Genomic DNA, 23,277 nt, shown 5'->3' on the forward strand with positions numbered 1-23,277 from the left:
AGTCCAGGAGTGACGCTTCACGGAGCCCCAGGCAGCTTCCTGTATTAGTTGTCAGCCTAGCTTTGACATAGCAAGGGACACCCCTCTCCTGGGATATCCAGTTCCTCATTACCAGTGGGGACTTAGGAGCCCAGAAGTCTTCCCCCTCAGCTTCCCCCACATGAACTCATCCTCGTATTCCTTCGCAAGGATCCTGGAACCTCCAACTCCTTCACAAAGACTATTGTCCTTTCCAAATGATTCCAATCCACACTCTATATCTCTTGTCTGCAATCAGAGTCTTCTTCAATTCCCCACCTCTTCACAGCCTGGAATTCTCTGAACTGACCCCATGCTTAATCCATCCTTGAGACTTTAGATGAGACCTCCATAGGGACACCAGATGCCTGGAAGGGAAGAAGGGGCTCACCTGGGGGTGGGGAAGAGGAACATATTGATGCAGAGGAAGGTGCCTCTACAACGCCTCACTGAAGACTGCCTATGCACTTGCCCATTGTGGGAATGCACAGACTCAGAGAGAAACATACAGATAACCCAAGCACAGAAACACACAGGTACAGATCACTCATAGCCTCTGCTGGGCACTCAGGTGCTGGGCTTATGTACAGGTTTACACAGACCCACACTGTAGACATGGGGAACACACACACACACACACACACACACACACACACACAAACAAATAATTGCGGCCACCCAGACAGTGCCACAGGATACACAGACAATGGACACACCCCCATATGCTGGCAGGAAATCTTATCACCAATCCTGTCCCAACACCCAAACTCCCTGCCCCCTCAACCTCACATCCCACAGTGCATTGTCTCTCAGAGCCCAGGCTCCATCACCTCACTTCGGGTGCAAGGGTCTGCTTTGCACAGGCCAAACTTGTGGAGGGTGGAGACCACCTGTAATGCATCCCCCCAGTGTGGTATCATGTTCAGACCAAGCCTCTCCTTCTGGAAATGCTTAGATTGCAAAATGGTCTCACCATTGAAAAAAACAGCACCATTTCCTGGAGAATCCATGCTACACACAGGACTGGTCCGGCAGTAGAATTTTAAATGAAATAAAAGTGGAAAATTACCTAGAAATGCAAAAGCAGAGAGATTCTAACAATGCCTGTGGATCTCAGGGGAGTGTGTGGGCTGCTCAGAGGTAGGTGAGCTGATTTGAGGGCCTCAAGTATCAGGAACTGCTCTGGAACACCTGGGAGGGATCTGGGCTCTTCCACTACCTGAATCCAAAATAGCCCCAGTCTCAACCCCTGGCTGGATGGTGCTGAGACCACAAGGCCCATGTCCAGGCCCAGAGCTTTCCCCAGTCCCCTAGGGGTTAGTCTCAGGGAGCAAAGATGTCATAATTATCTGTGAGTGACAGCAGCTCAGCTCAGTTCCCCACCCTCCACACTGACAGCAGCGGCACCTCCCCTTCTGTCCTCTCCCTCACTGTGTGCTCTGCCCTCATGAGAACCCTTATGGCTGGTTCACCACAGGGTTCCTGGTCTGTGATGGTGTTCACATTAGTTGACTCATTTGGCGGGGGGAAAAACCCACAAATATATTTATTAGAGAGAGATAGAATAGGGAGAGACATCCATTTGTTGTTCCACTAATTTTATATTCATTGTTTGATTCTTGCATCTTCCATGAGGATGGAATCTGCAACCTTGGCATTATTGAGTCAACTGAACTACCTGGCCAAGGAAAACTTACAAGGGGTTTTAAGTAAAATAACTAATGTATCTACGAATAGGTAGATACTATAACCGCTGTGATGAGAGATAGTGACTAAAATTCAGTATGTTTCGTGTTTTCTTTATATGGATATATTTGAAATAAGCTGTTACAAAGGTAGATTATGTCCTTGCATCAGTAATTTCATGTGCCAATTAGGAAGCACTGAAAAGGGGAGGAGGATTTGGTTTCAGGGATGCAGACATGTATGGAAACATAAAAGAGCATGTTAAGAAATGTGTTTTATCTGGCTGGTGTTCTTCAGTGGTTCAGGATCAAGCTATGAACCAGGAGGTTACAGTTGGATTACTGTCAGGGCAAATATCCAGGTTGAAGGCATGATACCCAGTGTAGGTCTTCAGGAGGCAGCTGATCAATGATTCTCTCACATCACTGATGATTCTCAATCTCTTTCCCTTCCTCTAATAAAAACATATTTTAAGTATATATTTATTTAGTTTAAATTTGTTTTAAGTCAATTATACTTATATCAAACTTTTAAAAATGTTTAAAACTTGTCACTTTCCAATAACTCATGAATGTTCTTGAGTATATTCATTGCTACTGTATCAGTATGCTGAAAATAAACTATAATGAGGTATACTGAAATATCTTATGTCAATGCTCAATGGCATCATTCTGGCAGTTTGACATGCCAAACTGTGGTGTTGATGAGAGTATTTACACCAGCAAAATTGCAAACTACTACAACCTAGACTTCACTTAATGTATTATTAAATGCTTAGACTTAAAGACCACCAGTAGAGAATGTGAACAATGCAGATTAAACTTATAAGTGTAAGGCACAAGTGGGATATAAATCATATATAAAGTAAAAATTGAGAAAAAAACATTTTGTATATAGAATTCCAAACCAAGAATTCCACACGGCAAAGAAGTCAGTGGAGTCACTGAGGAATGAGTGAAACTCAAACTTATGTCTTAGAGGTTGCACTGTCCTCCTATTGGTTAGATTCATAAATTAACATTAAAAATAAACAAAAATCCTGAGCAGACATTTAAACAAAGGAGATAAAGACAGTGTAAAGAAATGCATGAAGAAATGATCGCCATCAAACATTTTTACGGAAATGGAATTAAAACAAAAGCAAGTTAACAGTATACTCATTGATGGGGCTAATATTTAAAAAGATTAAACTTCACATGTGCTAGCAGGGTTGCAGAAAAATGGAATTTTCATTACTGTGGGTGGGTGGGAAGGCCAAGTGATTGACCATTTTAGATCACAGTTCTCCATATGTTAAAGTGTAACACATTCACTGACACTGGAACAGTTTGATCCCTAAGACATACACCTGTAGAAAGAACTGAATACAACATTCCCAAGGTTTTATTTTTTTAATTTTTTTAATTTTTGTTTTTAGTATATTTTATTGATGTTTCACAGAGAGGAAAGTAGAGGGATAGAGTTAGAAACATCAATGAGAAACCTTGACCAGCTGCCTCCTGCACAGGCCGACGCTCTACCCAATGAACCAAACCGGTTAGGGCCCAGGTATTTTATTTATAAAACCCCAAACGCACAAATAACTGAAACCATAGACAGCTCAGTAGTTAAAGTGGTTATCCACAGAATAGATTATTTCCTAGAAATAAAAAATTAACTATTTACATAAACAATAGTGTCGAATCTCAAAATATCTGTGTAGCATGAAGGAAGCCAGTGTTTGTTAAAGAGAATGAACCTTATAGTGCCAATACAATTATGAAAAATATAAACTACTCTACTGTACAGGAAGGTAAATCGATGCCTGCATGGAGGGCTGGGAGGCAGAAAGCTGACAAAAGGACTGAAGGTAAATATAGGATGTGGCAAAAGTAGGTTTAGAGTTGTTGGTATGGAAATAATACAATGATTAATAAATAACAACACAAATATAAACTCTGCATGGCCTTTTGTGCCACATTTTGTTGGCTGTGATCATGTTCACTGAAAGCCAGTGGTTTGCTTCCAGGTAAGGGCACATGCCTTCCTGAATCCCCAATAATTGGTCATACGGGAGGCAGATGATTGCTGTTTCTCTCCCTCTCCCTTCCCTTCAAAATTTAATAGAAAATACATTTTAAAATATATAAAATAGTTACTTGAAAAAGAGAATTAACTGTGTGTTTTGGCATACTCACAACAGTAAGCCTACTTTTTTCCCAACATGGATGTGGGTACCAGAGAAGCCTTTTTCACCTGTGATGGTTTCTCAGCTTTATCTGCATGTTCAACCTCACCAAATAGTGCACATTAGAAAACTGCATTCCCTTGCTCGTCAGTTACATATATACCTAAATAAAGTCTTGAAAGGTGGTTTCATATAAATCCTAGATATCCCGCTGTTGTTAGAAAATTAAGATGGCAACCCTATATAGAGAGGACCATCTCTCTCCTCATTTTTTGAGAGGACCAGCCTAGCCTCAGTGACAGCAAATATTGGCAAGCAGTCAAAACTATTGCCATCAGCCCAGCTGGTGTGGCCCAGTGATCGAGCATCGACCTATGAACCAAGATGTCAAGGTTCAATTCCTGGTCAAGTCACATGCCCAGATTGAGGGCTCGATCCCCAGAGCAGGGCGTGCAGGAGGCAAGTGATCAATGTTTCTCTCTCATCATTGATATTTTGCTCTCTCTCTCCCTTTTTCTCCAAAATCACAAAAGTATATATTAAAAAAAAAAAACTATTGCCATGAAATTCAACAGGAATGCTGACTGCTTACAAAAGACACATCCTGGGACAGATTGCAGGATTATTCTTCCTCTAGCTTTGACTTCTTTCCTGTTGAGCAACTACCTTATGTAAACACTCTAGAGGGTCAAGGGAATACACAATAGCATTAGGTTATTTTATCTGCCAATGACTTCAGTTACATGAAACAGTTCTGGAGTTCCTGAGAATGTCTTTACATTAAAGGTCACACAAACCACAGGCCCTGGAACAGTGGTGGCCTTATGTTCAGAAGAGGCCCTTTTCATCTAATTTACTGCAGGCTTTCCCACTCACTATTGAAACAGTGTTTCTGTCGTAATTGTGGTTCCACCTCAGCGTCTTACAATAATGACACCAGCTTATGATATTTCATACTTCTTGGCACATGGCTCCTTTGCAGTACATGGAGAGCAGGCTCTCTAAACATTGCTGAAGCTTATGTAATACATACTTTGAACAGAGAACATGATTCATATTGGTCACAGAAGCAGAGAGACTTTCAGAGTGACCTTTGCCCTCACCAATAATCGAGGCACTAGGCTGCAGATTAAATGCACAAAGTCATGTGGTCTTTATTTCAAGGCCATGGGCTGCAGTAAATAATAAGCCAAAATTGGACAAAAAGTGATTTCCTGCCATTATGCTCTCCCTTCCAAACCACATAAATTTGTGATAAACACAATATCTATTCATCTCTGCATGCTGACAGATCACATTTGTATTTGCAAATCATCTGTGGCCGTGAATAAAACCAAAATTAAAGGTACAAATGTAACAACACCTTTAAAAAAAGATCATAAACCAGAGCACAGGAGAGCAAGGGGTTTGCGAGTTGGTGAATAAGAATCCCCCCAAATTTATCAAAGCATAATGTGAGTACCACTATGATCCTGAAAGAGGTAGCACTTCTTAGCTGAGAACAGGTGCTCTGGATGAATCCTGGGTCAGGTCCATTTCCTAGTCATAAGCAAATGAATGAAGATACTGCCAAGAGGTTGGAGGAACCATAATTACTTCAAGCAAAAGCAAGAACACAGAATACAGTCCCCTGAGCACCCAGGGATTGTGACCTTTGCATACTCCTCAGGTGAGCCAGGTGTTAGAGGTGAAATCTCTTCAGCGACAAGCAGACGGTGACATCATTTGGGTCATAGGTCTGGGCATGTTAGCAAGTACAATGCAGCTCCTTCAGGTCCCATGTGTACCTCAAATTTATGAGGAATCTAGCAGCGTGTATGTTCCCGTAAAAGGGGTTTACATTCATGTAAAGGGTCCCATAGAGCCCTTTACGTGTTCTTATAATAAGTGAGAAAAATAAAACATTCCCTGCATATTTATGGCTTTTCTCCAGTGTGAACTCTGTCATGTCTAGTGAGGTGAGACCTTCGACTGAAGGACTTCCCACATTCACTACACTCATATGGCTTTTCCCCAGTGTGAACTCTGTGGTGTATAGTGAGGTCAGACCTTCGACTGAAATACTTCCCACATTCACTACACTTATATGGCTTTTCTCCAGTGTGAACTCTGTGGTGTCTAGTGAGGTGGAATCTGTGACTGAAGGACTTCCCACATTCACTACACTCATATGGCTTTTCTCCAGTGTGAAGTCTGTGGTGTCTAGTGAGGTAAGACCTTTGTCTGAAGGACTTCCCACATTCACTACACTCATAACGCTTTTCTCCAATGTGAACTCTGTTGTGTTTAATGAGAGCAGTGCTTTCACTGAAGACCTTCCCACAATCAGTACACTCGTAGGGCTTTTCTGTAGTATGAACTCTCCTGTGTTGAAGGTGGTTAAAGATACATCTACACACTTCCCCACATTTATTATACTCATCAATCATAAATCCAGAGCAGAGACCTTTCTGATAAGCAACTTTCTGTTTCTGATTGACAGTTGTTTCACATTCAACCCACTGGTGATGCCTTTTTCCACTGAGAAATTCCTGTGAAATCTCATTGTTACTGTGTGGCACCTCAGTGTTAAGAGTGGCCTGGTGCTGGAGAAGCCCTGAGATGGCTGGGGAGTCTTCCCCAACCTCCATATTGGCTGCAGGCAACCCAGAAAAGTAGAAGCAGCAACTCGTCACAAGCGAGGCACTCTCCATATCTTCTTTCCAGGGCTTCTCTCCACTGCCATCCTTCTGTTGCTGGTGAGGGTTTGCACTGAAACACAAGTCTTTCACACACGCATCACTTAAGAACACATTCTTCTCAAAGTAAACCACTTGTAACTCAGTCAGGTGCAAAATATCTTTTAACACTGAGAAGCACGGCTTACACAGATGGGTCCTCTGGGTGGCTGCAGCTGTCTTGGAAGCCCTGACCTGAGACTCTCCTACAGATACATTGTGTTCAGAATAGGCCTCCACATCATCCATTTTTTGCCAATGACCTGAAAACAGAGAAATGATGAGGAAATAAATGTTGACTGTGGTGACAGGGGGAAGTCCCATTATAAAACTGTTTTGCACATACTACATTGGTTTCATGCAATTGGCTGAAAATAAAAGACCTGTAGGATGCCTTAATAAGAGGTCCCTGTGAAGTTCTTGACCACTGAAAATCACAAAACAGGAGAGATTTCTACAGAAATAGAGTAAAAACATGGCAAGCGCCACATGGAAGAGAAGCAGACTGTCCAGCTCATTCTGCTGCTAACAGCATTCAGTAGATCTTCTCTGTTGGTGACATTGGCAAGCTGTGCAGAAGATTGGTTACATCACATTCTAAGTAAAATTCAATAAACAAGTAGCTGGTGTTTGAGGGGTGTTTAAGTATGTATGTGATCCTCATAACACTTGCATAGGTCCATGTTGTAGAATACTTCAGAAAGAGATGTGCAGAGGAATAGATGATATAAGAAGGACACAAAGGAGAAGACAGCCAAAGCTAAGAAGTCACTGATGAAATGACAAGTCAGCAAAGTGTCAAGTGTGGAAAAGGAAAGGTATAAATGAGGTATGGCCATTGGAACTTGCACCTAACACCATTGGACAGGAGCAGGTTCCTGGTACAATCTGAACACCATCCTTATGTCATACCTCCCCACAGTTGACACTCAGCCAGGCCAGGCATCCTCTAGGACAATCCTGTACCTTCATCCTGGAGACAACCAGGGTTCTCCCTGTACCTCCTCTTCTGGAAATATGTACAAACTAACTATTCTGCGTATCAATGAAAAGACAACAGAGGTGAGCAGCCATCACTTGCCCATAACATTCGGCTCACAACAGTATTCAGAGAAAATAATATTTCAAACAATTATTGAAGGAAGATCTTACAAGAAGAGCCCCTTTTGCATGTATGTAAAGAAGATACCTGGCACAGGCGTTCACCAAGGTCCTTATCTACAGGAAAGGTGCAGAAGTGGAGGCCATGGATCTGGATATAGTCACCCCCCCTGGGATTGGAAGAGCAGGAGGGACCCATTAGATGTCTGTAAGACTGCTGACACCTAGACACTTCCTGCAGTTTCTGAGACAACTGGTGTTAGGAAGGTTTATAGACTCTACTGCTCAGGGCTCTCCGCAGAGTTCAGCGCTTGCAACCACAGCCCATTAGACAAGACAGTGGGGGAAATTAGCAGAGCCCATGGTCTGGCTTTGAGAGAGAGAGTGAGAGTGCCAAGTGTGGAAAATAAATAAAGAATGGGCACCACTTCAGGACACTAGGGGACATGGGAAGGTCTCACCTACAATTGATAGAAGTGCAAACACTTCCAGCATCACATCACAGTACAGACGTCGCTGAGCCTCATCAAGGAGCTCCCACTCCTCCTGAGAGAAGGCAATGGCCACGTCCTCAAAGATCATATCCTGTCATAATGGAGATGGTACATCCCATGATAAGATTCTCTCTTGAGATTCCAAGATTGCCATACCCCTCACCCTGCACATCCATATGCTATCCTACTCTCCACATCAGAGAACACAGCAGGCCTTGGTCCCATTAAAGTTAATCTTTCCTTATATACTCACTAATGCTGTGTCTTCCCACAATAAAGGCAGATGAACAGATACAAGATACCTTTGCTCTGCTCCTCAAATTGGAGTCACACTGCCCCTTTCAATAACGGGGTGGCAGGCACACAGGGTAGGAAGAGATGTTGCACATAATGGGAATGTGATGGATTTGACACTGGTGTTGTCAGGCAATATCCATGTTGTCCTCCAAATTGTGTCTCCAAGACACCAAAGAACATGGTAATGCCCATTACACTTCTGACTCCAATCCCAGTTTGCTGAGGCCATCACTTTGCATTACCTGTTGCTCATAGTTCTTTGATCCACACTTGTCTCACAGCTTCATTCCCAGAGGCACAACTTCAGTGGGAATACAAATAAGCCATGAAGAGGACAGCATGTTTTCTAATTAGCTTCTTTCCCAAAATTCTAGTTCACCACTTCTGTAATACATTTATCTCTCACCCTTCTCTCTTGTTGTTTTCCCATGCTGGTGGGGACTTGCAAGTGCAGATGACACTGATGTGTGCTATCTCATTCCTATTGTGCACTGGGTCAGCCCTCAACAAGAAATGGCAAGTGGGCTCATATATGGCCTCTAAGCTCTGGACCTGTCATGTAGCATCACAGCAACCCATCATTTTAGAAATTATCCTAAAATTCTGCCTATCATATTATAAAGACACCATCAGAAATGGACTCCCTTTTCATTTACTCGTCTGTCGATGTTAGTGCCTGGCAGCTTTGCTTTTAGACTCAGGGACCACACTGATGTCATCATCCCCTGTGGGTGATTGTGCAGCTCAGCCCGGGTTCCCCACCTGCCACACTGACACAGATGGCACCTCCCATACTGTTCTCTGGGTCACTGTATGCTCTGCCCTCAGAAGAACCTTAGCTACTTGTCATCACAGGTCCCTAGGCTGTGTTGGTGTTCAGATGTGTGTGGACTGACTAGGTTATTGAAACACATATATGGATTTCAGAAAGAGAGAAATAGGGATATATATATTTACACTAATAAAAACGTAATAAGCTAATTCAACTGGGAGAACTTTAGGAGACCTTCCGGATGTCCTTCTGGACAAAGCCGGGGGATTGGCTGGCCTGCAAACCAACCCCAAATGGCCCTCAGCGCCTCGCCCAGGCCTGCAACACCTCACATCAGGGACCCTCACCCCGATGGGGGCGTGGCCGGACTGCAAATCACCCCAGGCCCCTCACCCAGGCCAGCCCCACCCCCCCAAGGGGACCCCCACCCTGATCAGGGACCCCCTTCAGGGCAGACCAGCTGGCCTCCACTTGTGATCTAGGCCTCTACTATACTAATAAAAGGTAGTATGCTAATTAGACCGGGAGAAATTCTGGATGTCCTTCGGGACAAAACCATGGTGGTGAGGCAGAGGCAGAGGCGGTTAGGGGTGATCAGCCAGGAGGGGAGGGCATTTCAGGGTGATCAGGCTGGCGGGGGGACAGTTGGGGGCGAGCAGGCCAACAGTAGGGAAAGTTGGTGGCAAGCAGGCTGGCGGGGGCGGCAGTTGGGGGTGATCAGGCCGGCAAGGGGGTTATTTGGGGGCAAGCAGGCTGGCAGGCAGAGTGGTTAGGAGCAATCAGGCAGGCAGGCAGGCATGTGAGTGGTTAGGTGCCAGTGGTCCTGGATTGAGAGAGGGCTGTCCGACTGCCGGTTTAGGCCAGATACTTGCCTAAACTGGCAGTCAAAGATCCCCCAAGGGGTCCCAGATTGGAGAGGGTCCAGGACAGGCCGAGGGACACATACCCCCATGCACAAAATTCATGCTCTGGGCCACTAGTGAGAGAGAGAGAGAGAGAGAGAGAGAGAGATCTATTTTTTGATCCATCACTTTTCTACATTCTTTGATTAATTCTTGTAATTGATATACATATATATAGTAGATCCCCGGGTTACGTCGGAGATCTGTTCCTATGGCGCGACATATCGCAATTTCTGCTGTAAGTCAGAACCCAGCTACATAAGCACCTACGTCACTCATATGATGCACATACACAGCAGTAATGAAGTGAAACAGTAAAAAAAAATAATTAAAAGAAAGATAACAATTCCTGACCTTTACTTGTGGTAAATAAATAATAAAAAAACATAAAGCACATATGTACATACAAGGGTAAATACGGTATTATCCTTACCTTTACTATTGTTGTTGGCTTGCACACTGGACTTTGTAAAGGAGGGAAAGACAGGCTTACACTAGGCTGCTGAGGGGAGGAGTTTTGAGAGGCAGCACCTGCAGAAGGTGCTGGAGATATTGGGTCAGGTGAGTCTGGAGAGGCAGATCCTGCAGAAGGTGCTGGAGATACTGGGTCAGGTGAGTCTGGAGAGGCAGGACCTGCAGAAGGTGCATGTGATACTGGGTCAGGAGAGTCTGGAGAGGCGTATGAGGTAGAGGGTACAGGATCTGTTGCAGGCCTCTCTACCTTCTTAAAATAATGTTCAAGGCTAGTCTGGAAGGATGCCTTCTTCTTGTCCTCCCAAATCTCCTTGTAACACTGCAGGCTATCCATGACCCCTCTGGCAACCTTAGTGTACCTGTCAATGTTGGGGTCCTGAGCCTCAAACCTTGCCAAGGCATCCTCTATCATGGCAAAGGCCCCTGCCAGTTCCTTGCTTGTAAATCTCTTGGGCTCTGGGGTTGGTGTGTCTTCCTCTTCAATTAACTGCTGTTTCACTTGAATGAGGTCCTGGGTAGATAGCTCCTCTCCATGAGATGCCAACAGCTCTGTGACATCCTCAGCCTCCACCTCCAAATCAAGCTGCTTACTCAGCTCAACGACATTCTGGATGACAACCTCAACTGAATCCTCAAAGCCATGGAAATCATTCACAAACTGGGGACACAATTTTTTCCAAACACCATTCAGGTTCGTCTGCTTAACTTCAACCCAAGAATCAGAAATGTTCTTTACAGCAGCAAGAACATTGTAAGATTTCCAAAAGTCACTGAGAGTCAACTCTTTATCCTCAGTTGCCCGAAAAGCCATAGCAAATGTCCTTCGGAGGTAGTAGGCCTTGAAAAAAGCAATGACACCTTGGTCCATAGGCTGTAAAAGGGAGGTGATGTTAGGTGGAAGGTAAACCACCTTGACATTTGGATGAAAGTCATTCAGATCGGCAGGGTGACCAGGGGCACTGCCCAGCACTAGCAACACCTTAAAGGGAAGCCCCTTGGAAGCACAGTAGTCCTTCACTTCTGGCACAAAATGGTTGGTGAACCAGTCCTCAAATACGCCAAGTGTCACCCAGGCCTTCTTGTTAGATTTCCAGATGACAGGTAGTTGACCCTTCCATATGCCCTTGGTTGCCCTTGGATTCTCAGCCAGACACACCAAGGGCTTCAGCTTGAAGTCACCAGCAGCATTAGCCCCAAGTAGCAAAGTCAGTCTCTCCTTGCTGGCTTGATGGCCTGATGCTGTCTTCTCCTCATTGGCAATGTGCATACGTGTAGGCATGGGCTTCCAGAACAAGCCTGTCTCATCCACATTAAACACTTGTTTATCACAGTAACCCCCCTCCCTAATTATCTCAGCCATCGCACTAGGAAAATCACCTGCTGCTTTCACATCACCACTAGCAGCTTCCCATGGCACCTTAAGATTATGCAAATTAGCACGAGCCTTAAAACACATAAACCAGCCTTTACTAGCCACAAACTCTTCCCTTTCACTCCCTTCCCCCTTTTCTTTTTTCAAGGCCTCAAACAATCTTTTAGCCTGCTCCTGAATCAACATCAGGCTAACTGGGATACGCCGTTGATGCTGGTCATCCAGCCAAAGCACTAATAATCTTTCCATCTCAATCATGAGATCCCTGCGTTGCTCTGTAATCACAGTTGATTTCATAGGAACAGATCCTTTCACATGGTCAAGTGCACGATTTTTATCGCGGATGATCGTGGAGACAGTCGTAGGACTGAGGCCAAGCAACCGGCCGATGTGTCTGGGTGTTTCGCCCTTTTCTGAGCGTCTTATTACATCTACTTTCACTTCCATTGTGGTTTTCCTTCTTTTCGTAGAACTGCCATCAGAAGAATCTGCCTTTCGCTTAGGAGCCATAAGGAAGGGCAAAAAGTGTTCAAAATAACAACACAAAAGAGAGCAAATGAAACACACTCCAAAATGGCTTAGAAATGGAGACTGAAGGACAGCGTCTTCCTCCTATAGCGCCGCGTGAGGACTTATTCATCCGCTCCGCTGGCCAACTAGTTCCAGAGCGAACTTCCTGCAAACGCCTTACATAGAAATGACGGAACTTTTTTTATATCAATAAATTGCAGAAGGCCACATAACCAGGAAACAACATATGTACAGTCTGAAGTAACCCGAGGACTGTCTGTATAGAGAGAAAGAGAGAGATCTATTTTTTTTGTTCTATTAATTTTATACATTCTTTGAGTAACTCTTGTAATTGATGTGACCAGCGATGGAATTTGCAACCTTCCATTATTGAAATCATTCGCTGACCCACTTAGCTGTTTGGCTTCGGTCAGACATATGTGACATTTTAAGTAAAATAACCCAATAATGTACCTGAGAATAGATAGAAACAGAAACCATCTTGATGACAGATAGTGGTGGAAGTCTAGATTAGGATTCATGGGATTTCATAAGTGTCTATTTTACAAGAACATAAAGTAAGCTATTTCAATGTCAGACTGAATTATTGCATCAATTATTTTATAGGCCGAGAATGAAGAACTGATAAGGGCAGGAGGAACTTGGTATCAGCAATGCAGGCATGCAGGGAAACACCAAAAGTGTACTTTTTTATGTCCATTTTAAATCAATTCTACTGAAATCAATCTTTAAAAAAAGGTTTAAACTTGATGTTTCCCAATAATTTTACTGTTTTATTGTGAAAATTTTTGAACATATTTGAACACACTGTATCAACATATTGGAAATAAAATATAATGAGGTGCTACTGAAATATCTTATCATGTCCATGTTCAGAGCCATCATTTTGGCCATTTGAACCGCATAACGATGAGAGTATTTACACTGGGGATATTAATAAAGATTACAAACTTCCCATAACCAGAACACGCACATAGCTTTTTACCAGTGAACTCTCTTATGGATAAAGAGGTGATTATTGCAGGTAAATAATCACATTCACTACTCCTATAAGGTTTTGCAGCACTGTGAACTCTCTGGTATTGAGAGAAGTTCCTGTGTGGCCTAAAGGACTTTCCACAATCACTACACTCTTAGAGCTTTTCTCTAGTGTGAACTCTCCTGTGGGTAAGGAGGTGATTATTGTGAGTAAAAGATTTCCCACATGCACTACACTCATAAGGCTTTTCACCAGTGTGAACTCTTCGGTGTGGCGTGATGATACTGCTTTGATTGAAGAGCATCCTGCGATCACGACACTTATATAGCTTTTCTCCAGTGTGGACTTTGTGTTGTTGAATGAGATTGGACCTCATGATGATGGACATTCCACCATCACTACACTTGTATGGCTTTTCTCCAGTGTAAACTCTTCTATGATGAAAGGGGTTAAAGGTTTATCTAAAAGCTTTCCCAAATTTTTTACACTTATAATTCACTTCTCTGGAGCAGACAACCTGATGTTGAACAACTTTCTGGTTGTGGCTGGCAGCTTTTTCACATTCACCCCACTCGTCATGACCTCTTCCACTGAGAAATTCCTCTGAAATGTCAGTACCACTGTGTGGCTCCCCAGTGTTCAAAGTGGCCTAGCCCTGACCGGTTTGGCTCAGTGGATAGAGCGTCGGCCTGCGGACTGAAAGGTCCCAGGTTCGATTCCGGTCAAGGGCATGTACCTTGGTTGCGGGCACATCCCCAGTGGGAGGTGTGCAGCAGGCAGCTGATGGATGTTTCTAACTCTCTATCCCTCTCCATTCCTCTCTGTAAAAAATCAATAAAAATATATTTTAAAAAATAAAATCAAATAAAAGTGTCCTGGTGCTGGAGAATGCCTGAGATGGCTGGCAAGTCTTTCCCAACCTCCCTAGTGGTTGAAGGCACCCGTATTAAGTAAAAGCTGCACTGGGACACAAATGAGGCCCTGTCCATATCTTCTTTCCAGGGCTTCTGTCAACTGGCATCTCTCTGTTGCTGGTGTGGGTTTGCACTGAAACAGAAGATTCTCACACATGTATCACTAATGAAGGCTTTCTGCTCAAAGTATGCTGCTTGTAACTCAGTCAGGTGCAAAATATCTTTTAAGACTGAGACAAGGATGGGTCTTCTGGGTTGCAGAAGCTCTCTTAAAAGTCCTGACCTATGACTCTCCTGGAACATACACACTCTGCTCAGAATTGGCTTCCTCATCCGTTTTAAGGCAACAACGTGAAAATAAAATAAATGGTGAGGAACTGAATGCGGACTGCGGTGTCAGGTGGAAGTCCCTTTACAAAAGTGTGTGGCACTTAATACGTTGGTTCTGTGCAATTGACTGACAATGAAAGATCTGTAGGAAGGATTATAAGATACTGCGATGAAGGTCTGGGCTACTGAAGATCACAAAACAAGGAAGACCTCAAACAACATAACACACATGTGGTAAGCAGCACGTGGAAGAGAAGCAGGATCGTCATCTCATTCTTCTGCTAAGAGTGTTCAGCATGGTTTGTGTGCTGGTGACATGGAAAGCTGTGCTGAAATATAGTTATGTCTCATTCCAAGAAATTATATATATTTTTAATAATTCATATATATATATATAGTGTCCCCTCAGGAGTTCGACAAGGAGAACCATCACTTGCCATGATGAGCACTGACCACCAGGGGGCGCTGTGGAACATGGTGGGTGACCAATGGCAGCAGCAGGGAGCTGAGGGAGGGAGGGAATGAGGGAAGAAGGAAGTGAGGAGGCAGGGGGAACCATGAGGTGGCAGTGTGCCTGTGGCAAGGGATGGCGGAGGTGGGGAGGCAGGGAATCTGATTGGCCCTGATCGCTGGCCAGGCGTAGGGACCCTACCCATGCACAAATTTCAGGCACGGAGCCTCTAGTATTCAATAAATTAGTAGCTGGTTTTCAAGAACTATTTAAGCTTATATGTGCATCTCATAACACATGTACAGGTTGATGTTAGAGAATACTGAAGATGGAGTAATCAGAGGAACAGGTGAGGTGGTAGAGAAAGGGAGAGAGACAGAGAAACAGTGACGAGCCAGAAACCTCAAAAAGGACACACAGTTGAAGGTAGTCAAATGCCAGGAAGTCACAGGTAAAATGACAAGTTAGCACAGTGTCAAGTATGGCAAAGAAAAGGTAGAAATGTGCTATTGCCCATGGTACTTGCACCTAAACACTGTTGAAAATGAGCAGGTGCTTGGTATCATCTAAACACCACCCTTACATCATATCTAGCCCACAGTTGCAACTCAACAGGGCCAGGCCTCTTCTGAGACTATCCTGCATATTCATCCTGTAAAAAAATCAAGGCTCATCCTGAACGCTCTTCTCTACAAATACGTAAAACAGAAATATTCCAAGTATTAATGAAAGATGACAGAGATAGGCAGCCAGCACTGGCCTAGAGCAATTTGGCTTGCAATCGTATTTACAGAAGATAATATTACAAACAACTGAAGTGTGATCTTGTAAGACCAGTTCAAGGTTCATGTAAGTAAAGACCATAACCTGACACAGGCAGTCACCAAGGACCTTTGGCTAGAGGAAGGAGGTAGAAATGGAAGCCATGGATTTGGACATAGTCACCCTGCTAGGGAGAGGACTAGCAGATGGGACGCAATGAGTTGTCTGTAAGATTCCTGACTCCCAGACACATCCTGCATTGTCTGAGGCAATGTTTGTGGAGTCCTTCGCTCAGGGCTTTCCACAGACCGCACCCATGGCAGCCACAGCACATTTGACATGACAGTGGGGGAAATTAGCAGAGCCCATGGTCTGGCTCTAGAAGAGCGAAAGCTACATCAGAGGAATAAATGAAGAGTGGACATCATCTCAGGACATAGGGAGAATGTGAAGGTCTTACCTGCAGATGATACAAGTGCAAAAACTTCCAGCATCACATCGCAATAGAGAAGTCTCTAAGGCTCATCAAGGAGCCCCCATTTCTCCTGAGAGAAGGCAATGGCCACATCCTCAAAGTTGATATACTCTCATAATGGGGACAGTACAGCCCAGGATCATATTCAGTGCTAAAATTCCAAATCTCTCATAGTCCCACCCTCCATATCAGTCTTCCCCCTCCACTGCACACACCAGAGAAGATACCAGGCCTTCATCACATGAAAGTCACTGTCATCTTATATTTCTACTGATATTTTGTCTTCCCACAATAAAGGCAGTTGAACAGATAGAAAATAACTGAGCTCTGGGATTCACACGTACGCCACACTTCCTCTTGTCAGTAGAGTTGGTGTCAAGTGTATAGGGTAGGAAGAGATGTTGGCCAGAAATGGAGTGTGAATGATTTGATATGGTCTTGTCAGGCAATACCTTTGTAGTCGCTCAGATTGTTCCTCAAACATACCAAGAACATGACACCACACTTCAACCTTACAACCACAATCCAAGGGTGCTGAGGCCATTAGCTTTGTACTACCTGCTGCACATACTTCTTCAAACACCTCTCTCAAACAGCTTCATTCCCAGAGGCACAACTTCAAAGGTAACACAAATTTGCCATGGTGAGGACCGGTTGTTTCCTAATTATCTTATTTTCCAAAATTATAGGTTACCAGCTCCATAATCCATTTCTCTCTTAGCCTTCTCCCTTACCCATGCCTGTGGAGATTTTCGAGACTGGGTACCACTGATGTATGCTATCTCATTCCTAACAATCAGTGTGTCACCCCCAGCAACAAAAGGCACATGGGTACATAAATGTCATCTAAGCCCTGGCAGGTAGCATCAAAACACCTCCCTTTTTAGGCAATTACCCAAAAATTACCCTTATTTTATCATCCAGACTTCAGGAGAAATGAACTCTCCTTTCATTCATTCTTGTTTTTTGTTGTTAATATATTTTATTGACTTTAGAAAGGGAGAAGTAGAGATAGAAATATCAATGATGAGAGAGAATCATTGATTGCCTGCCTCCTGCACGCCCCCTACTGGGGATCGAGCCCACAACCTAGGCATGTGCCCTTGGCCGGAATCAAACCTGGGACCCTTCAGTCCCCAGACCGACACTCTACCCATTGAGCCAAAACATCTAGGGCTCTTCATTCATTCTTATGTCAATGTCAGGGTGCTCGGACCATGCCGTCACACTCCCTCCTCAAGTGCACATCCCACTTTCTACCACACCTCTCACACCTGCACTCCTACGTCACAGCCCCCATAGTCATTTCCTCACCCTCTTACTTATTACTCAGCATGTGTGGTCCAGACAATGTTTGCCAAATTCAAACAGGATCAAGTACACTGCCCAGATTCTGATCGTCCACCTCATAAAGGCAGGCTTGAGTCCTGCTATGAAGGCCTCTCTCCATGACTGATTTTTCCTTCAATTTAACCTCTGAATAACCACAGTCTGGTCTGAGATATCCAAAGCCCACCTCCCCTGGTGCTGCACTTGATGTCACTTCACTAGTCACAGACTACATCTACTTAACCTTCACTCAAGTCCCAGCCCTGATGGCCCTCTCCACTATGTCCAGTGAGTCTCACAGAGAACCACTCAAGCCTCTGAGCTAATCCACAAGCCTGACTGCAACTCCCCAAGGCCAGGCCACATCAAGGGTGACAACAAAATCCTGGTGAGTGTTTAGGGAAATAAATATGTACCAACCCCTGTCTCGTCTTTTTTGAATTACTCTTCAGCCTCCAATTAATCTCAAGTCCACTCATCTTTTAAAGGCCCTGGCCACTGCAAAACGATGATCTCTCCCCGAACTCTATATGAAAATTTCTGTCCCTACGCTTAGTTGTGACACCCATCTCCCACAAACAATGACCCCAGCAGAAAAGCCAGTCCCCAGCCTCAAAATGTCCCTTCTGAGCTAATACTACCATTACCAACCTGACCATGATTCCCTGTATTAAAGTGATCCACAGTCCTGGCTGATGTGTCTCAGTTGGTTGAGCATAGACCCATGCAGTGGTGAGGTCACATGCCTGGGTTGTGGGCTGGATCCAGAATAGGGGTTGTGTAGGAAGCAACCAATCCTTGTTTCTGACTCATCACTGTTTCTCTGTCTCTCTCCCTCTCTCTCCTACATCTAAAATCTATATATATATATATATATATATATATATATATATATATATATATATCTACACTAATAAAGTAGAAACATGGTAATTGGCGTACGACCGCTACCCTTCCCATTGGCTAATCAGCATATCCTTATGCAAATCAACTGCCAACTAAGATGGCGGTTAACCGTCAACAAAGATGGCAGCTAATTTGCATACGGGAGGCGAAAGTGGAAGGACTGAAGAATGGTGATCGGCAACCCAGGCGGCAGGTAAGAGCTAGGGGGTGGGCAAAGGCTGCCTTCCCCCACCCCCCAGCAGGTGATCGCTATTGGAAAACCGAGCGGCAACCCCAGACCCCACTGGGGCTGGGGTTGCCGGCTGACATGCGCGGATCCCCATGGTGATCCGAGGGTGGGAGGGCCCAGGATCGCCATGGCAATTGGAGGGCGGGAGGGCCCGGCTGGCCTGCGACCAGTGATGCCATGGCAATCGGAGGGCGGGAGGGCCCGGGCGCCGGGGTTGCCGGCTGGCCTGCGAGGAGCGATGCCATGGAGATCGGAGGGTGGGAGGGCCCGGGCGCACACCCGACTGTGTGGTCTGAGTTTGCTGCTGCCTATAAACCGAGAAAAAGTTGAAAAATGAAGTACTAATCTCTAAGGTTTAGGTCAGACCCAGGAGTAGTGCCAGTCAGCCAGAAGCTGGCTCATGGCTGGCCAGTGCAGAGGTGGTGGCAGGAGCCTCTCCCACCTCCATGGCAGCACTAAGAATGTCTAACTAACAGTTAAGACCCGATCCCTTGGTGGCCTAAGCCTTTAGTCGAACAGCCCCCGAGGGCTCCCTGGCTACCAGAAGGATGTCTGACTGCAAACTTAAGCCTGATCCCCCGGGGAGTGGGCCTAAGTCAACAGGTGGACATCCCCCAAGAGGTCCTGGACTGCAAATGGGCACAGGCCGGGCTGAGGGAAGCACCCCCCCCCCCGCCCCGCCCACCAAGTGCACAAATTTTGTGCACCAGGCCTCTAGTGTATATATATATATTTTTTCTTTTCTTTCCCCAAAAACATACCTGCCAGTTCCTGATTCTGCTCACTCTTCACTCCAAGCCTTTGTACATTCTGGAACCTTTGATCTATAAGACCTCCCACTCTTACACTGGTTGCAGAAACAAGGTCCACTTCATGAAGCCCGCGTCATGGCCTTAGGATTCTCGGCTTAGTATCTGTTCAAAGTACCCAGGTCCAAGGGATACAAGAGCGGCTGGACAGTCCCAGGACACCACTCTCTCAGAGGTCACAAGTTTGTGAGGCTCTGAAATGAGCTTCACCATCTGGTACACCTAATTCATTCTGCATTTGCCGGAATTTGTGAAATGAAAATGGTCGATTGAGAGCCTGGCAAACACCACTGGGATCTATAGGCTTAGGCTGCTCTGTACCCTTGCCCAGCCCAGAGGCCAGGTGCCCTCCAGATGCCTGTATTATCTCAGGGCTCAGTCCTCAGGGTTCACTCTGCCAGTTCCCTTATCATTTACAGGACTTCCCCTTCCTGTCCAGAGCTGCTGTCCTCTGTCTTCTAGTCTGTCCTTCCTCGGAGCAATGTTAGGAAAAGTTAGAACCCTGCCTCAGACAATGTCCCTCTTTTTTCCACAACCATCTATGCTCCCAGCTTCCTGAGAATGAAAGTAAAACTCCTCGTGCAAAACCACACCTCATCTCTTTGTTGCCTTTGGACCCAAAGGAGTCCCGGGTTTTTCTAATCCTCCAGGCTCAGCCCCACCACCGTGTCCTTACAAGGTGGCACTGCAGCCTTTCACCCTCTTCCCCCATCAACCACGTGTCACCCCCGAGTGACTTACTGTTCTGAACACTGAAACCTGGGCGGCAGGACCAGAGAGGCGCCAGTCCCCAAGGCTGGGGGGTTAACTGGGGTCAGGCAGACAGAATGCGGTGAGCCAAGGAGTCTGGGAGGCACGGAAGCCGCACTCCCAGCGTATTGGTGCTCAACCAGCCTCAGACACACCCTGCACAGCAAGGACTTTCCCTCATAGGCCCACTCCTACTCACTAGCAGTGGGCTGAAGCCTGTGAGCCCTTGAAGAAACTGAAGGGGTCAAAATGACCGCCAGGACGAGGAAAGCGGAAGTCCCGCCCTAACCAAATGCGCTGAATCCAAAATTGCCCTCTAGCTTTGCCCATGTGGGCGCAGTCCTCTCTGGGTAATGTAGTTTTCTCAACAACAAGGGGAGGACTAGCATCCCAGCCAATGACATTGGTGAATAAAGGTGATGTGTTTCAGCAAGTGGCCCTGGGGAAGGACAATATGGGGCCAGAGTCTGGTAACTGGAACAGACTGGCAGATCTCCCAGAAGAGCTGTGTGGTGTGTGGGGAGAACTGGGAGAGATCCCCCAAAGAATATATGCATAGGCAAAAAAATGGGAGACATCTGTAATAATAGCAATGATCAAAAATACATATTAAAATCTTTAAAAAAAATAATATAGGCCACCTGGTATCGCTCAATGACTGAACTTTGACCACTGATCCATGAGATCATGGTACTCTTCCAGATTAGGGAACATACATGGATTTTAAGTTCAATTCTCAGTTGGGTGAGGGTGGGGATGCACAGCAGGCAGCTAATTAGTGATTCTCTCTCATCATTGATGTATTTATCTCCCCCCCCCTTCCTCTCTCCAAAATCAATAAAAATATATTTTTAAAAGTATATCCATATATGCATAGTCCATGGTCATAGGCAATAATGTGCTGAGTGCCTAGACACGGTTGGGGCAGGGTATTGGGAGGCAAAGGGTGATGCAGGTGGGAAAATTGGGTCTATTTGTAACAGAGTCAACAATAAAAAACAATAGTTTGTCACATGGCATCGCTCAGTGGTTGGACACGGACGCATGAATCAAGGTTTCTTTGGTTGGTCCAGGTCAGGGCACATGCCTAGGTTGGGGAGCTCCACCCCTGTAGGGGCCATGCAGGAGAGAGCTGATCAATGATTCTCTCTCATCATTGCTGTTTCTCCATCTCCCACTCTCTCTAAAAAATCAATAAAAAAGTATCATGTTAAAATTGATTTGACTCAACAACACCAATGTGAATGAGCACCATCACGTTTTCTCCCAAGTCTTCTAAGCAAAATCATGCCTAGTTGATCTTTATAGAGGACGTCCCAGGCATAACTGTGCTCAGGAACAGGAAGCAGCTTGGAGCGGATCTGCCTCAGCTTGGTCTGTCGTGTTTGAGTTCATTACTTCATGTTAGAAAATATTTCACAACACGAGTTCAGAAGATTTTGAGAGTACATTAATTGGAGCTGGAGATAATGAAAAAAATGTAGGCCTTATGATAGAACAGAGAACAGCAGAGAGATTAAACCAGGCTCCCTTAACTCTTTAGAAAAGTGAGTTAACTGCTGTTAACTCACTGGGCATTCAGAGTAAAGGAGGCCTTGAGTGCAGATTCAGGGGGCTAGGCCAGGATGAGCTGCCACTGCTCATTGCTACCCTGGTTGCAGGTTGAATGGGATCCCTGAAAATCATAGTAGAGCCGGACAAATGTGGTTCATTGGTTGAGTGTTTACCTATGACCCTGCAGGTCACTATTCAGTTCCTGGTCAGGACAAATGCTTAGGTGATAGGCTGGATTCATATTGTGGTGCCTGGAGGAGGCAGCCTATCAGTGATTCTCTCTCATCATTCATGTTTCTCTCTCTCTATCCCCCCTCCCTTCCTCACTGAAATCAATAAAAATATATTTTTGAATGTATATTTTAAATCAATTACACTTACATCAAAGTTTTAAAAAATGATTAAAAGTTGCACTTGCCATTAATTTACTATTTTATCGTGAATATTCTTGAGTATATTTGTACCTACTGCATCAGCATGTTGAAAATAAAATATAATGATGTGCTACTGAAATATCCTAGCAGGCCCACGTTCAGTGCCAACATTTTCCCATTTTGAAACTGATCATGATGAGAGTATTTGCCACCAGGAAAATTGACAAATAGTACACAACTTAACTTCACTTAATTTACTATAGAATGCTTTGACTTGAAAAAAAATGGTGGAGAATGTTAGCAATGTAGATTTAACTTAAAAGTGTATCATGCAAGTGGGCATTAAATTGTGCATAAGATAAAAGTTGAGAAAAACAATTTTGCTTCCAGTATTCAAAACATATAGTTCCAATTGCCAATGAAATCAGTTGGGTCTTTAAGGAATAGTGTAGTGAATACAGATTTCTTAACGCTGAATTGTCCTCCTATTGGTTAAATCCTAAATTTATTTTAAAAATTGCAAAAGTTTCTGACCAGAACTTTCAACAAAATACATAAATACTGTGTAAATAAATGCATAAAGAAATGCTCACCATAAAAAAATTTCTTATGGAAATGGATTTAAAACAAGTTAATACTATACTGATTTTTGGGCCTACAGTTTAAAAATATTAAACATTGTATGTGTTTATAGGGAAAAAAAACCCTAGAATTTTCATTATTGTGTATAACTAGGAAGGCAAAGGGAATAACTATTTTAGATCACAGTTTTGCACATCTTCAAAAGCAAAACACTCACCTACACCGTAACATTTAGATAAGTAAAAACATACATTTATATAAAGAACTGACCAAAATATTTCCAGAAAATTTCTTTATAATTC

General features: G+C 44.4%; 1 protein-coding gene across 1 annotated transcript; it reads right to left on the bottom strand.

Moving 5' to 3' along the window:
* Nucleotides 1-6,088: 6,088 nt before the first annotated feature.
* On the bottom strand, nucleotides 6,089-12,510 carry LOC102423571 (tigger transposable element-derived protein 1-like; the record flags this gene model as incomplete). The annotated part of the gene is made up of 3 exons (XM_023748120.1): nucleotides 10,588-12,510; nucleotides 7,778-7,806; nucleotides 6,089-6,235 (listed from the first exon to the last, which is right to left on the bottom strand). Coding segments are annotated over exons 1-3 (2,099 nt in total), but the record flags the coding sequence as incomplete, so codon positions are not given.
* Between the last annotated feature and the right edge of the window lie 10,767 nt (nucleotides 12,511-23,277).

This window comes from Myotis lucifugus, unplaced genomic scaffold, assembly GCF_000147115.1.
Source record: "Myotis lucifugus unplaced genomic scaffold, Myoluc2.0 scaffold_1163, whole genome shotgun sequence".
In the NCBI taxonomy this organism is placed as follows: domain Eukaryota; kingdom Metazoa; phylum Chordata; class Mammalia; order Chiroptera; family Vespertilionidae; genus Myotis; species Myotis lucifugus.